The following is a 17,080-nucleotide window of genomic DNA, read 5'->3' on the forward strand; positions in this document are numbered from 1 at the left end:
CACACCCACGTCAGGCCGAGCCCCTGTTCACGTCCGGCTGTCCCATGTCCCCCGCTACGTCGAGCTCCGTCCATGTCAGGCCACGCCCAGCCAAAGGGTTGCCATCGCTTCTTTTTCCTGTTCTCCGGCGAGGCGAAGGTCGTCATCGCTTTTGTTCCCGTTCCCCGGCGAGGCAAGACTTTGTACAACTTTGGGACGTCTGGGATCCGTCCCTTGAGGGAGGGGTACTGTCATGTTTCGGTTTGTGACCAACAGATGGCACTGTGGAGCTTTTCCCTGCAGCTGCACACCTGTTGATTGTTAGATAATCAGTGGCTTTAAAAGGACTCCCACCCCGACCACTCATTGTCGGGTCATTGTTGCTGTTTGCTCTTGGCTACTGTCATGTTTGTTTGTTGCTGTTTGTTCCTGTCAGGTTTGTTTCGGTCATGTTTCTGTTATTGAGTTTTTAGCTTCTGCCATGGTTTTGTTTGTTACTTTGGATTCGTTTTGTTCTTGGGACTTTGTTTTGGATCTAGTTTTCTGTTTTAATACAATTCATCAAGTACAACCTGCTCCTCCCTTCTGCCTGCTCTTTGGGGTCCACCACCACCTCGCAAACGTGACAGCGCCAAAGCATACCAACTGACGCAAAATCCAAAAGAAATTGCCACATGCATTCAAAAGGCAGACGAAACTACAGATGATTTTTCCACCGTCTGCAAACAGTGTTCAAAATACATGCCGGTATACCCGAGACACAGTCAGACTTGTTAAATTTGCATTTAAAACAGCATTTGCTGAACCAAGCACATCCTGATGTGACCCAATACATATGTCAAAAGACATCATTTGAACTGGGCAACATGTCTGATCAATGATCTTTTGAATTATGCACAGAATTTCGAGTGACTTGACAACAAGAAAAAGAAAACTGAGAGTCACGTGACCAACATTTATTACGCCGCAAAAAACCCACACGCACACAAGAAAAACCCGGGTCCTCCTTATAAAAACAATAAACAAAAAAGGTCGTTTGTTCCCTTCAAATTAGCCCCTAGGGACAGAAAATGTTTGTTGAAGGCAGATGCTGAAAAAGGGTCACATGGCGAAAGAATGTAGACTACTGCAGAAGGACAGGCGCGTGCGGGACCATAATAGTAGCACTGGGACCTCCTCCTCGGATGAAGAGGAATTATGACTAGCACGGAATAAAACAGGATGCAGCTATGGTGGCGGTAAAGCCCTCTGCGCCTCTGTTCGAATCGCCTACCCAAAGTGAGGACGAAGGTGACATCTTACCCGATAGCAATCATATTTTCGACACTGAAAACGACTTGCTGAGATGGCAAACCTCTCCCATGACTAAACCGGAAATTATGTTGATGGTCAAAGGAATCCCGAACATTTTCCTTGTTGACACGGGTGCCGACATAACAATTCTAGGTTGTTGGGATCGTGATACTGTGAAGCCAGGCGACGGCAAAATTTGCATGAAAGAGCAGCCCCTGACGTTATCGCAAACAGTGACCATTACTTCCCCCACAGCAGTGGGGGTTCTGGATCAATTTCACTGAGGGGGCCGGGCTGGGGCCAGGGGTTTTGATGGGGGGGGCACATTCAACCCAGGGCTAAAAAGTCAAATCTTATTTGACTTTTTATTTCTTCAAACTTTGAAATTGTAGTCATAACATTACAGTGATGAGAAAAAAACAGTATTAGGAGGGCTAAAATGTCTGCAAGCGTAACAATACGCCGTGTCCATCTGTTGAGAATATTCAAGCCAGGGGATGATATGGTACCAGCCTGCCGGGGACAAAAATTGCAAATACACTGAAGCTAGATGTTTTACATGCATATAATTATCCAAATTTTAAAAGGCAATGTCTTATATATTGATCCTGTTAAATAAAAATTAAAACAAAAAGGGAGACTAAAAAAGTTACACACAGACACACACACACGCACGCACACACACACGCACGTCGTGGTAATTTCCTTCTCTGCGGACTGCTTCTCATTTTCCCGCTCATTTTTAAGTGGTGCAGCGCACTAAAGGGTCCGACGAGAATGTTAAATCACGCACTTTGGTTCCACCTTTCGCGTCGGCGACTCGGCGCGACTGCGTAATCTACGCTCGGAGGGGGGGGCCACAGGGGGCGGGCCAGAATCAGTGCTACAGGGGCACTGGCCCCCGTTGGCCCCCCCCCCAGAACCGCCACTGCCGTACTCGTGTCGACCACGCCGTACCGCGCCAGCAATCCTGCACTCCTCGACTGCACTCCTCATTTTGGCTACCTTTCAGTTGTGACCACCTCGGCCTGTCTCACTTACTGGCAATAAAACCCTTCTGTGCTTTTTGTGTCTGCGCATGGTTCCTCTCTTCATCTCTCACGAAGCCGAACACTTTGCTTAACACCCGCGGCGCTCCCAGCGCGCTCCGCCCCAACATCCTCGTCGGAACAGCCTGAGCGCCGCAGCGGAGCAACTTCGGATCGCCCGTGGGCAAAAACGGCTCGGTCCAAAATTTCTCACGGGTGGGCGTGAGCTGTTCCTCCGCTTCGCTTGTCACACACACCACTCTTGGCCCGAAGGGTCCAAAACTTCAACGCACAACCAAGCGACCGTCCGGCTTTATGCAGCCTTGTACAAATTGTGTTTTCAAATTGTTCGCCCGAAACAGTTTTGTTACTCCCACAAGACAAACAAGCTATTTTTTTCAGATGGCAGTGGAACTGATGAACGCCTTCCCCAGACATTCCGTGCATCAATTTTAGAACATCATGAGGCGATGGCAAATAAGAGAACAAGACAATCTTCAGAAATACTGACCACAGCAGGTTTATTGGATGATGATCACCCATGCAAAAAATGTTTAATCGTGGCATCCAGAAATGATGACAAAAAAAGATTTTGTTTCAAACTACTTCATGAAAATGAAGTGTTGATACCAGGGATGAATTCTGAAAGCTTTTAGAAATTCATTTTTTATGATTTGTACCACAACGAAAAATCTCGTGTTATTCACTGCTCTGATAAAAATAAAATGTCAAGAGAAAATTTCATCCCATATTTACACACTGTGAATTTTAAGTTTAATGTTGACTGATATTCCGTAATGTTGTAGTATTTGTTCTCGCCATGCACCGTGGCATGTGCTCAATGGCAAAACCACCTGGAACAGGTCCTCTGACAAAACGAGTGATTTTTACAATGGAAGAACACACAATTTATCTTGCATCGACATTGTCTTCATGATACTTTGCATGCATCATTGAAATATGGTTGGTTCAAGTAAGAAAAAAAAACGTCATGTCCACATAAATATTTTGGACTACAAGGGCCTGGCGTCCACTTACGAGGACGTTACACTACCCTCTTGTGGTGGAAGAAGAGTGTAACAAGCACATGGAAAAAATCAAGATGGCAGACAACCGACTCAAACTTTCAGACGGCTCCTCTCAATCCAAAAGTCGACCAGGTAAAAAAAAAACAACACAAATTTCATGGCTGATTCTTTCTCAGATATGTTTAGAAGTGTTCAATATGTGTTGTGGAAGTTGAATTTTGCAAAAGTAAGAAGATTTGACGATTTACCATGCTGCTAAACTTGATGTACACATATGTGGACAGAGGGACTTAGTTTTGTTGGTTTGTTGAACATGTCCACAAATGTGGACAGAGGGAGTAGGTTTAGAATTTGCATTTTGGGACGATTTTGTTCGAAAACATCATCTTATACAGTCCAAACAAATATGTCATGTTTTATAAATAGCTCTATGTAGATTTTTTTTGGTTTGAAACAAAATGTTTTGTTTTTCCTAGTGCGTTATTCTCTGCAACAAGCAATGCAAATGCTGGGGTTAATTGGTGGAGACAACTCCGACGTGGAGGATTTATCAGACATCGATGATCCTGTGGGAGATGCTGAATATCAACCTCCTCCAACCAGCAGTGAGGAAGACAGTAGTGGGTGTGAGGACCCCGTGCCACAGCCCTGTCAGCCTATCAGGGGACGCAAACGTTCGCGTAAGGAATACGAGGGATATCGGTCAGATCGTGACATTGCCACATCACGCACCCCCATGCGTCGCTCTCAGACACCGCAGGAAGAGGCTGATGTCTCAGGCAATGTCTCTGAAGATACACCACCAGGACCCAGCCATGAAGAACAGTCCAATAAAGGGCGTGGAATGCGATGGAAGGCTTCTACATTTACCCCACATCAAGCTCCGTTTGACCACGAGGAGGAAACTGCTCATGACAGAGAAGACTGGACTCCACTGGACTACATACAACAGTATATTGACAAAGATTTGATAAAAATCATTGCAGATTGCTCAAATGCTACATCACTGTCTAGAAGTGGAGATCCACTCAGCACAACAGTTGATGAAATTTTTCGTTTTTTTTGGTGCCTGCATTTTGATGTCTTGTGTACCATATCCTGCAATCAGGATGTACTGGTCTAGATCCTTGAGATTCCCTGCCATCACTGAAAAGTTCACACGTGACAGATTCTTCCGACTGAGGAGGTCACTCAAAGTGCTCATTGATGAGGATGTTCCAGAAGATCTGAAAGAGTGTGACAAGTTCTGCAAGGTGAGGCCTTTTCTCAACCGCATTCTGAAAGGCTGCAAATCTCAGGCTCGGCCACAGTGCGTTTCCATTGATGAACAGATGATTCCATTCACGGGAGCTTGTCCATGTCGACAATATCTGCCGATGAAACCAAACCCAGTTGGCATCAAAAACTTTGTTTGCGCAACAACAGATGGCATAGTACTGGACTTTGAGATTTATCAAGGTGCAGATGGAGTCCGTGAACAAGTGGAAGAACCAGGGAATCTGGGTTTGGGAGGCTTGGTGATTGATCGTCTGTCTCAGACTCTGCATCCGAATACAAAGGTGTACTGTGATCGATTCTTCACATCAATCCAGACAGCGGAACACATGATGAAGAAGCAAATGTATATAACTGGTACAGTTATGAAAAATCGAGTTGCTGCTGCAGTGCAGAAATTGCCCAGTGACAAGACTATGAAAAAAAATGGAAGAGGAACCTCAGCACCAGTTACCAACCCGGATGGAAACATTTGTGTCACCAAGTGGTTTGACAATAAACCAGTGTTGATGATCTCTGCTATACATGCCCAAGAGCCAAAAGACACGTGCCAGAGATGGGACAAAAAACTAAAACGGTATGTGACCATCTCTCGACCATGTGTGATCCGTGAATACAACTCCAAGATGGGTGGAGTGGACCTTGTGGATCGAATGATGAGCTATTATCGAATGAGTGTCCGTACAAAAAAATGGACACTGCGGATGCTGATGCACTTTACCGATCTGGCTTTAGCCAACAGTTGGCTACTGTACCGCAAAGACCTCACTTTGAATGGCACACCAAAGAAGGACATCATGCGGTTCCTTCAATTCCGCATGGAAGTGGCCATGACCTTCTTGGCTGAGAGAGACAACGACAACTCTGACTTTTCAGAGCAGGAAGATGACACGGAAGTTTCATTCAAAGGGAAACAGCGTGCAGTGCAGGCAGTGCCCCATATCTCATTCCGCAGGAAGGCTAATGCACATCTGCCAGAAGTGGTACAATCAAAGAACGCATCACGATGCAGATTAAAAGGATGCTCGGGGAAAACTCGAGTGCAGTGTGTTACATGCAAGGTGTTCCTTTGCTTACAGGCAGATCGCAACTGTTACTCTGCCCTTCATACATAGGCATGAATGTTTTCCCAAGGGGAAAAATTGTTGGAGCACTTTTGATGTGCAGGTTTCACGCCATGTTCAGAAAAGAAATAAACAGTTCAACAGTAGCAATGAAAAATATTTTACTGAAGGTTTACTTGTTTTATATCTGTCCTCCTGCAACTGTTAGCAGCACTTCATAGACTTGCGTAAACGGGCACAAATTGTTGCTTTGAAGTTTGTTTTTGCACTTGGAAAAAATGCTGCTGTGTTCAGGCAACAAATAAAGTTTTGCAGAATTCTGACTTTAAAGTGAGAATGCTGACTTTAAAGTCAGAATTCTGACTTTGTGACGTTCGTGGAGCTATGAGTTGTGGGGGCACCGTCAGCGTGTGGCGTGACTTGAAAGAAAGGACATCATGTCGTCACCCAGCGACTTTTTGCGTGGCCGAGGAGTGTCGGAGGACATCCTTTCACTTTTGGAGGAGCAGAGGGTGAGTAAACAGTGCCGTCGTGTTTGTTTCATTTGGAGTTAACGTGCTCCATGGCGCTTGTAGCTCCGTTGCTAGTCCGAATGTCATGAATGGATGCACCCAGTTTACATTCGTGAATAAGTAGAATGTAACCAATTTAAATGGGTACGTTCCTGTTACGCCACATAACGTTGTTAAAAACAACACTCTTGACATCGACCCCCTTTATGTGGATGACAGTGGCCGGCTGGAGCATCGTTGCAGCCTAATTACTGTACCGTGAACTGAACACTGATCACGCGATCGTGTCGTAGGAAGTATGTGCACACCCACCTCTATTTACTGAATATGAGTATACTAACACAGTACCATGAGCGAGAACATTATTAAAAAACTTTAACAAGCATACGGTCATGCAGGCATGTTTTCAAAATATCCACCGTTGTTTTTTGTCAGATTGTAATTGTTGTCTCTTTTCTTGTGCAGATAAAGTGACTGATGGAGGGTGCAACTCAAACAGTGGCTGGAAATCCAGATTTGGATGACTTGATCAAGCTATGCTTTCGACTTGGATTCAGCAATAAGGAAATACTTGCAATTTTAGCACATAATGCTCAAACTATTTTAAGTATTCGGACTCTGAAAAGGATATGCAAAAGACTTGGTCTTTTTCGAAGAAAGAACCAGTCAGACCTGGGAGACGTGCTGGCTTTTGTCCAGCACGAGATCATGACTAGTGGACATTTTGTTTTGCACTTGGAAAGAATGCTGCTGTGTTCAGGCAACAAATAATTTTTAAATTTTTTTTTTTCCCTCTCCCTACCCAGCGTTTTTCCTTTCTGAATTCTGATTGTAATTTCCCCATTGCGGGACAAATAAAGGATATCTTATCTTATCTTATGCAAGGTTATCGCTGGCTTCATCTGCGTGCCATTCAAAAAGGATTTGTTGTGTCACAAGATACAATAAGACAAATTATAAAATTTGTTGACCCTGTAGGTGTGGGAATAAGAAGAGCACGACGCCTAAGAAGGCGCCAATACAACTGTCGGGGGCCAAATGCTCTTTGGCACCTGGATGGCTATGACAAATTAAAGCTCTACGGGATTGGCATCAATGGCTGTATTGATGGCTTTAGCCGGTATGTGTTATGGGCGGAAGCCTATACCACAAACAGTGACCCTAAGGTGGTTGCAAGTTATTTTATAAAAACAGTTTCACGCGTTGGTGGGTGCCCAGAGAGGATCCGTGCAGACAGGGGCACAGAAAATGTTTGTGTCGAACAGATGCAGATATTTTTGCGCAGAAACCACTCAGACAATTTTGCTGCGGAGAAAAGTTTCCTTTATGGAAGAAGTACAGCCAATCAGCGTATTGAAGGGTGGTGGTCCACCCTTCGCAAACAGAGTGCACAGTTTTGGATTAATTTATTTCAAACTCTTCAAGATGATGGATGGCCGATTTTCTGGATAAAAGTCTTCTCCGGTTCTGCTTCCTTAATCTTGTGCAGGTAGAATAATTTTTCTGGACGAATGAAAATATAATACTTAACTATGCTGCTTTGTGTTCAGGATGAGCTGGATGAAGTTGTGAACACGTGGAACGCACACAAAATAAGGCCAAGATTGCACCATGATACAGCTTCAGGTCGACCAGTCGTCATGTATTCATTCCCTGCGATGCACAGTGCCGAGGATCAATTAAAACCTGCTGGAACGGAAGAGGTCTCTGCATGTATGGAAGAGTGCACTACAAAAGGCAATTTTCCTTGTGATGAAAAAAAATGAAAAAATGAATGGCATGCGCCATCAGATCCATTGGATGCAAGTGACTTGTATGTTAAGTTGAGAGAGGAATTACTGAAGTCTATTTGACATGTGTACTGATGCAATTTTGGGAAAATGAAGCTTCAAATTTGCTCCATAAACCAGTTGTTGTTTTTTGACTTCTCTAGATTGCACTCTTTTCAGCAGTGGGCTGGAAGTACACGGACTTACCCTTTCTGAAACCTTTATTTTAAACAACAGTGCCATGGCTCCAGCATGCCCCGTGACCCTGGAGGATACGTGGGTCAAAAGTGGATGGCTGTCTTATTGTTAATATTGATAGAAAACATCTCCACACTTTTTCTGATCCGCTTTATCCTCACAAGGGTCACGAGGTATGCTGTGCAGCCTGTCCCAGCAGTTGTTGGGCAGTAGGCGGGGGACACCCTGAACCGGTTGCCAGCAAATCGCAGTGCACACAGACGAACAACCATCTGCCCTCACAATCACGGACAATTACTTGGAGTGTTCCATTAACCTGCCCCGCATGTTTCTGGAATGTGGGAGGATGCGAAGTAGCCGGAGACTCCACACAGGAAGGCCGGAACCGGATTCGAATCCTGCACCTCTGCACTGTGAGGTCGACGTGCCTCACAGCCATTAGGAAATATCTGTAAAATGTTATTAAACCATTCACCGTTGCACACAAGTATATTAACTGTCAACATTCATGTGTAGACAGAAAAACATAGTGAATGAAGAGTAGGTTTATTGAACACAATAAAGTCTTACTTTTAATAATAGAAGCATGGGCCTAAATAATACAGCATAGCTGTTGAAACAACCATCCAATGGTTATGTATAACTTCTTTGGCCTTTTTGTATATAAAACCCCAGAACTGTATATTACTGTAATATAACACCAAATGCAAGTTATTTCTATATACAGTAGCTATAAAAACAGCAAACAATGCAACGTTTGTTTCTACAAACTTATCGTAAACAGTGAACACGGTAATGTACCCAAGCCATGTAGTGCTGATGCAACCTACGATGGCTCATTAACATAGTTACGGGTACGAAAAAGCTAAACAATGTCCATCATCCAGACATTGCTTTCAAGAACAGCATTGAATTCCGATCGGAAATCTGGAAAATTTTCATAGCTGTCAGCAATATGCAGAACCTTTCCACATGTGTGCCCCACCGGCCTTCTACTAAACTCCGTCATTTCCTGGAACTCCACAAGAATGGCGTTGGTTACAACAAGATCAGATCCAGTGCAAAACCGGAGAAACTTCTGAAGCTTGAATTCATCCAACTCTCTGATGAACCTTTTCAGATGATTTATCATTTCCTTCTGCTTTGGGGTTAAATCAGTTGCAAATTTCAGCAGTTGGCAGACTTTTTTTGAGGTAGGTCGCAAGTCCGAGCACAACTTGTTCAGTGCTTCAAGACTGATGGAGACACGGTGAAGAGTAACCTCCCTCCAGCAGTCAATCACAAACATGGGCTTTTGGATAAGCTCTTTGTGTGCTATTCCCTGCAGTATTGTGGGAAAGGTTTCAGCAGAGATTCTTTTTCTACACCCGTAGCTGTCAAGAACTTCCACAAGATCATCTAGGTCCACTTCTGAAAAGTCCTTCATTGCTTCCATCAAAACTTCACGTTCTTGGCTGCTCACAAACTGCAGAAAATGGGCTTTTAGATCACTATAGACACAGTTGAAAAGCACCTGCTCGAGGAAAGGAAATGCAAGTTTGTTTGGGAAGTAGCAACAATCTTGGTATCCCTTTAAAAGAATTCTCCCAACTGCTTTCCACTTTTCTGCAGGAAAATCATGGCGAATGAATGGTACTTAAATTGATGTACCAAGGGTGCATCGGTCATAGAATTCCTGCCAGAAGCAGCTGAGAACATCTCTCAGTACTCCAGATCCAACACCTGCTTCTTCTGTATTATCTGGGAGTATGCGTTTCACATTGAGTGATTTGTTTAAGATTGCATTTTCAGAGAATGCTATGATCATATCATTCAATGTGTCAGTGTAGTGGACAGTTATTGTCATCACATCTTGTGGATCAGGTGGACCATCATAGATAAGTGTGATGTCTGCATCTCCCTCTGTGTTGTATGTGGGGCCAAAAGTAATTTCCGAATCAACAGAAATGTCGAATGCCGTGTAGATTTCATTTGAATCGACAGAGACCTCTTCAATTTCAGAGTTGTAGTCACTGGCATTTTGTTACACAACCAATACTTCTTTGGACGCTGTGCTGCCATCATGGTGGTTGTCCTTTGGCCTTGTTGCAATGTAAAAGCGCAACAACGTGAGCTTTGCAGCCTCATACATATTGCTGATGGATTGGCAGGTTTCATCAGTTAGGAGGTTTTGTTTGAAATCCCACACCTCAAACTGAAAGTCCAATTCAGATCCTTTAGGAGAAATTTCATCGGGGAACAATAGTGTCTTTCCTTCCTTGAGAATTTCTTTCAACCCAGCTTCTGTGGACATTTGAAATTTTCTGGTACCCCCTCCCTGCTTCTCCCTCACTTGTTTGGTTATTTTTCCATCATTGTGTATCCATCCGATTGCAACATTTCTCGTTGTTTTCTGCCTCTTCGTCTGTCTTGCTTGTTGTGTCTTTGAGGAAGTGTCTTCTTTCCCGCTTTCTTTCCTGATTTTCATTTTTTCGCGTAATTTTTCCAAAGGTCCATTTTTTCTTTTGGATGGGAGCTGTTGAGTCTTGCAAAAATTGAAGAGTGCTATACGGTCTCCATAGCACGGGACATAATTGGCAAGGGTGGCATCATCCATCAGTGCTATGACTTCACTGTCAATCTGCACAACAAGACAAATAGAAAAAATATACATTCAATCACCGTAACACATAATCGCTTAATTTTAAAGTATGAAGCACAAATGTAATACTAATCTCGACAATTGTAAACCAAATACACAGGCAAACATGTTACAACTCTTGAATGTTGAAAACCGTATTGAAAACCGTATTGAAAACCGTTAAGAATGTACTAAAATACATTTATGCTTGAAAATTACTCTAACCTATTTGTATTAGAATATGCAACTATGATAATAAAGTCCCTATTCAGACAGCAGTTCATCAATTGTTGACTTCATTTATGCGTGCGTGTGCACATACTTCAAATGATGTAGCCTTGAATTGCGGCACGTCACCACAGTACTTGCTACGACACGACCACAGGTGTGTTCAGTTCACGGTAATTAGGCTGCAACGATGCTCCAGCCGGCCACTGTCATCCACATAAAGGGGGTCGATGTCAAGAGTGTTGTTTTTAACAACGTTATGTGGCGTAACAGGAACGTACCCATTTAAATTGGTTACGTTCTACTTATTCACGAATGTAAACTGGGTGCATCCATTCATGACATTCGGACTAGCAACGGAGCTACAAGCTCCATGGAGCACGTTAACTCCAAATGAAACAAACACGACGGCACTGTTTACTCACCCTCTGCTCCTCCAAAAGTGAAAGGATGTCCTCCAACACTCCTCGGCCACGCAAAAAGTCGCTGGGTGACGACATGATGTCCTTTCTTTCAAGTCACGCCACACGCTGACGGTGCCCCCACAACTCATAGCTCCACGAACGTCACAAAGTCAGAATTCTGACTTTAAAGTCAGAATTCTGAGATTAAAGTCAGAATTCTCACTTTAAAGTGAGAATTCTGAGATTAAAGTCAGAATTCTGAGATTAAAGTGAGAATCTTGCCAACCTTATTTTTTCTTTCTTCATTGGCCCTAATCCTCTTCCGTAGGTCCCAATTAGCCTAAATATCAAAGAGAAAATAAATATGCATGCCTTGCAAGAGTTTGGGTCTATGGAGGTTAAAAGCAATTTAGAGTTATCCTGATTGAAATGTCCCAACATACAGTATAATCTTGCAGTGTTAGGGTTCTCTCCCCCCGCCCCCCTTTTGACGAGACCCAGTGCGAAAGGTGGTACCATGAGCAGTGTCTTGAGAAGAATTTGCATGACTTGAGAGGCCGAAAACTGGTATTGCTGCTGTGAGTGCACATCAGAATGTTGGAAGTCATGGAGACCTATATATAATTTTGTGAGTGTTGTTCTGGAAAAAAATTAATTCTCACTAAAAAATGACAGACATGTCAGATTAAGTTGCCTACACTGGTAAAAGGTTTTTTTTTTGGCCACTGGTTGTGTATTGGTCTCAGTGGCTATCTGATGTACAAAAATCACACCCAAAAATTGGTTTCGAACCGATGCTGCCCGCTTGGTCGGATTTATGCCATTCGATTTGGCCCGGTTGCGACTTCATAGCCTTCAAGGCGAATGAGGACAACAAAGACGGCTGATTTCGATCAATTGTTGTTCTGGTTCACCACAACATATTTTGACCGCCAGCGAACGTCTTCACAATTTCCTCCCTGTATAGAAAGAAAGGAATTTCACGTCATTTCATCCGTTTCGCCAAATAATTTAATGCGGGGAGATGGACGGCACGTCTTCGTGCAGTCATCACACGTCACGTTATGGTACACAGTACGTGTTTTTTAAAAATCGCTGAACAAATACAATCATAAACAAATAGAGCTGAATCTACGGCGTCACGGTGCAGAGGTGCAGGGTTCGATTGCGGCTCCGGCGGCCTTCCTGTCTGGAGTTTGCATGGTTTCCTCCATTCCTGCCTCACAATCATCCGAAAGAACAAGTTGGGAGCTCAAAAGAGCGTTCCCTTGCTCATACTGTAGTGCACCGAGCAACCCGTGGTGTAAAAGAGAATCCTTTCTCAAAGGCCTGACCTGGATGAATAAAGATGACATCAAAAACGGAAAAGATTGGGAAAAAAAACCCCCACAATGGTTTTATCTGTATAATGACGTATGTTTTCATTTTACAGAAAAGAACACATCCGCGTCACGATTGAGCTTGATTCGAGCACTGGTGCCATCCGCAAACGAGTGAGTATGGCCTGCGGCCTTTTTTTGCCCCTTGCAGTTTCCTGTCTTCACTCCTTCAAGTGGTCTCGCAGGCAGACATGGCCCTCTTCTGCCACTCCGTCCGCGACCTCAGTACCCTTCCGTCATCGTCCCTCCATCCTTATTCATATCATAATTGTCCTCTGTCCGCGTCCGTCCTCATCCTTTATGTTCTCTGACTTTACGCTAGGTGTCAATGTTGCTCTAAAAATACTATTGAGATGAACGAGCCTGTTAAGAGAAGGCAGTCTTTGGCTACTCTCTGGCCTTGTTATTTTGCCTCCCGACACCACTAGGGACGAGTAAAGGGATGAACGAAAACCCACTTCCATCCTTGCTTAATATGTCCTTTCCAAAAAAAAACTTCTCGTCCTCCGTCCCAAAATGGGCATCCGGACAGACGGACCGTTCAGTCCAGGGACGGATTGCCCATCTCTGCTCCCAGGTATTCATGTCTGCCATCGTCTCTGTGCTCTGCGGGAGTAATGATCACTGGAGATGAGTTGGGGACCTTCTCTGCCTCTTCTTCCCGGAGACAGGCTGAGTCAATTTGACGGGAGGTGTCAATCAAGCGATTTGAAATCCATTTTCTCTGCTCTTCAGGATCTTCTGGTGAGACTAACCAATGACGCTGATCCACATTTTCTCTTTAGCCTCACAATATCTGAGGAAGACTTCCAAAGGTTTGCTGAAGAAGAAGTGCAATTTTTTGTGTCGGTGTGAGCTTTTTTTTCCAAGCTTTTTTTTGATCATCTTGCATGTAGTTTGAAAGTCCAGCAGTCGCTACTGATTGAATTCACGTCGTTCCCCGAGATGCTGACGCAGCTTCTTCGTCAATGTCAATCGGAGCAGAATTGCAGCCATCCCAGGTACTCCGCCGGCCCCTCCTCCCGACGTCAACATGGATCACTTGCATTTTCTCAAACGCGATACGACTTGTTTTGTCATCACGAAACACTACCCGTGTAGAACTAGGCCAAGAATAACCCTTGCTTGGGTTTTCTGTCTCACCCCATTTGGTATATATAAGGAGTGAAAGGGGCAAATATTTCTGTGTAAACAAGAGCCCATTTGTTGGTGTTTCAAATAAGCCTCCCCCCCTTTCTAAAAAAAAAATAATAATAAATTCTCAAATAAGCCAAAGAATGTGCGTTCCAAAGTTTAAGAAGAACCTTTCTGTTCCTTTGACCAGTCGCGCTATTGTAATGCTCAAGTCAACTATCCACAGTTTGTCTTCATTTTAGGACACAAAGGATGGTGACGAGTTTCAACAGTCACACGATTCGTATCCCTCAAGCCACAAGAGGCTGTAATCATACTGTACTTGCGACGGCTTCAGTGGTTTCTTTGTAGGCAAGCGCAACATCGGCGGCCGCTGTTCCTTTTCGGAATGCGCCGGCCCGCCGGCTCTCTTTGCGGGATGGCGGGCGGCTAACCGAGCCGACAGCGTTGACACGGCGGCGGCTTTCTGTTGTTTGCTTTCTCTCTTGTGGCCCGCAGGTTCCAGCTGCTGCTGTCGTGTGACTCGCCGTCACTGGATGGCCCGGCCCAGCTGAACGTGATGGAGAGCAGCTCCTTCAAGCACATCAACCAGCTCTCTCTGCAGCTGGCGCAGGCCTCGGACAAGCACGTCAAGGACTACCTGGCCGCCTGTCTGGCCTCTCTCAAGGTGAGCCTACTCGAGCCGGGCCGGCTTTCAAGGGGAAATCGGGTGGGCGGGCACGCTCGCGCCGAGATCGGCTCGACATGCGTCCGCGCTGGTTTTTGTATTTTCCTCTTTCAAATTCTTCGCGTGGGAAGCACTCGAGCGGTGACTTCATCATCTGTAAAAAGCCTGTCGCGTTTCAGGCCGACAAAGAAGCGCTGGAGGTCAAACTGCAAACGACCGAAGATGATCTGACCAAGCGTTCCGCAACGCCGAGCAGGTTCGTCGCTTTCCCACCATATTCGAAGCGGAAAACGCACCAAACTCCGGCGATTGACGGGCCGCTCATCGACCATCAAACCGTTCGACGGCCGTCCGTGATCTTTGTTCGGCCCCGCCGCGAAGAGAAAGTTTTGAGTCCCATTCCCCGTTGCGATGTCTTACCAGGCGCTGTCGGAAAAGAGCACCGAGATGGAGCGTCTGCATTTAGAACGGACTCTTCAGAGGAGCTCTCTTTCCAACGAGTTGCAGTCCGAGCGGGAGAGGGCGGCCGAGGTGAGGCCCCCGCGCCCCGAACGAGCCGGCGCCGCCGACGTCCGAGTGACGACGGCGTGGCGGCCACGTGTCCCAGTTGCAGGAGCGCCAGCGACAGGAGACGCAGCAAGTCCGCCGAGATCTGGAAAGCGCTCACCAGCGCGGCAGTCAGCAGATGCAGAGCCGCCTGGCGCAACTGGAGACCTCCTGCGGGGAGTTCGGCGACAGGAATTTCAAAAACGAGGCCGCCCTCCGGGACCTCGAGTCCAAGCTGGCGGGTGCCGAGGAGGTACGTCGACCAATAGCGGCCCCGGGGTTACTTGACGATTACATGCCGGCTCCGGAGACCGCAGCGAAAAGTGTGCTCCGCGTGACGCAGGAGTGCCGGCGCTTGGAGCAGCGGGTCGGCTCGCTGCGGCGCGACAAGGACTCCGCGGACGCCGAGCTGCATGCCAAGGAGCGGCTGGCCGAGCAGCTGCGGGCGCGCGTGGCCGCCCTGGAGCAGGAAGTCCAAGACAAGGAGTGGAAGATGAGTCGAACGCAGGAAGCGCTGACGGCGGCGCAGCAGCAGCAGGTTTGTGGCGGCCCACTCGGACGCCGGCGGGCCGCGTCACGCCGCCCTCTCTTTATTCTGCAGGGATCCCTCAGGAAGAGCGTCGACGGCAAAGAAGTTCAGCTGCGACAATGTGAAGCCCAGGTGGAGGTTTTGGCAGCAGATGTCAAAAAGGTTGGTCCCCCCCCCCCCTCCTTTTCTTCTTGACAGTCCCGACAGGAAATGCGCGTGACTGCGTTAGGTAACCGCTAAGGTGGTTGTAAAAGTTGGCTCGTCATGCGAGAGCCGCGTCATCTCGATCGAGTGGATTCAGAGCTCCATCTGGTGGACAAACGGCGCAACGACATGATTTGGAGGAACTCCCAATGGCCGAGTGCACGCCGAGAATAATTCTCCTGAAAAGAAAAGGACCGACGTCGGATGAATCGACGGCGCCCGACCTAACGATGTCGCGATTAAGATGCGAAGAGGCTTTGAAAGCTGCTGCCCGTTGACGTGACGTCTGGCGGCGTTGCCAGGGCAACGAGATCATCAGGAAGCTCGACGACAGGGACCGGCAGGTGAGCGGCGCGCGCCGGTCCCAACGTGGCTGCGCGCGGGCTCTTGTTCACGGGCCTGTTTCCTCTCGTGTCATACGTGGGCGTCGGTGTGGATTATTGCGTTTTGGTCCATCTGCGCGTGGGTTTTTGACGGTCAGATCGCAAGTCTGAAGGAGCAGCTGGAGTTGAGCGTGAACAAGCTGTCCGACGCCAAGGAGACGTTGCAGAAGAACGAGAGAGGTGAGGAGCGTCCGTCTCGTCCCGAGCGCATGGTGGCGTGACTCGGCGCGTGTCGCGCTTGTCGTCGTCAGTGATCGACTGGCTGAACAAGCAGCTGAACGAGAAGCAGCTGCACGAGAAGTTTCCGGAGACGTCGGAGAACGCCCCCCTGTCGGTGGGACCCCGAGTAAGCGAGAGCGTCGCCGCCGTCGTCTTTGTCGACGCCGCGTACCGGACTGAGCGCCTGACGCCTTTTGTTCTTTCCCCGCCCCGCAGGCACACTTTTCTCCGCACGCGACCGCGAGCAGACCGAACGACTTTGCCGGCGGGCTGGATGCCAGATACTTTAAGAGAGACGACGGCATCCCCGTGTCCGGTCTTGCCGGCGCTCTCATTCCCAGAGGTAACTTGACACAATCGCAACGCAACACGCCGTCCCAAGCGCACGGCGATGCGAGACACGTGTAGAACATAATGGACTGCGTCGCCCCATCCCACGTGGATGGGCCGATTCCTCTCTTTCCTCGTCAGAGTTGCCGCCACCACGCAACAAAGCTCCCGTGGCTTCAGCCTACTTTCCCAGTTGAAACGCACGCACCGCACGCTGTCGATGTTTTTGTTTGCACGCCTGCGTTCTGGTTGTTGATTGTTCATTTGTTGTTGTACCTCTCAGTTCCTTAA

General features: G+C 46.8%; 1 protein-coding gene and 2 pseudogenes across 2 annotated transcripts; 2 read left to right on the plus strand and 1 right to left on the minus strand.

The window, feature by feature from the left end:
- Positions 1–6,502: 6,502 nt before the first annotated feature.
- Positions 6,503–8,085, plus strand: LOC147202029 (uncharacterized; annotated as a pseudogene). The gene is made up of 2 exons (XR_015101413.1): positions 6,503–7,668; positions 7,730–8,085. The product of XR_015101413.1 is annotated as an uncharacterized LOC147202029 (transcript).
- A 1,215-nt stretch (positions 8,086–9,300) lies between these two features.
- On the minus strand, positions 9,301–10,613 carry LOC147202030 (uncharacterized; annotated as a pseudogene).
- A 2,100-nt stretch (positions 10,614–12,713) lies between these two features.
- LOC147202031 (spindle assembly abnormal protein 6 homolog) lies at positions 12,714–16,986 on the plus strand. The gene is made up of 13 exons (XM_086115710.1): positions 12,714–12,891; positions 13,513–13,592; positions 13,674–13,778; positions 14,410–14,578; positions 14,758–14,830; positions 14,973–15,109; positions 15,186–15,377; positions 15,468–15,833; positions 16,136–16,201; positions 16,339–16,420; positions 16,492–16,586; positions 16,676–16,802; positions 16,931–16,986. The coding sequence occupies exons 1-13, from the start codon at positions 12,814–12,816 to the stop codon at positions 16,984–16,986; spliced, it is 1,626 nt and encodes a 541-aa protein (XP_085971836.1). The 5' UTR covers positions 12,714–12,813.
- Positions 16,987–17,080: the final 94 nt, after the last annotated feature.

The sequence above is a fragment of the Hippocampus guttulatus genome, chromosome 7 (genome assembly GCF_054856545.1).
Source record: "Hippocampus guttulatus isolate MCC_2025c chromosome 7, RoL_Hgut_1.0, whole genome shotgun sequence".
NCBI classification, from domain to species: domain Eukaryota; kingdom Metazoa; phylum Chordata; class Actinopteri; order Syngnathiformes; family Syngnathidae; genus Hippocampus; species Hippocampus guttulatus.

Bases quoted from the DNA above. Each gene is read 5' to 3' on its own strand.
- LOC147202031 (XM_086115710.1), top strand. From the start codon at position 12,814: ATGTTTTCATTTTACAGAAAAGAACACATCCGCGTCACGATTGAGCTT. The intron at 16,202-16,338 runs GTGAGCGGCGCG...TTTGACGGTCAG, and splicing joins TCGACGACAGGGACCGGCAG to ATCGCAAGTCTGAAGGAGCA. The intron at 16,587-16,675 runs GTAAGCGAGAGC...CCCGCCCCGCAG, and splicing joins CCCTGTCGGTGGGACCCCGA to GCACACTTTTCTCCGCACGC.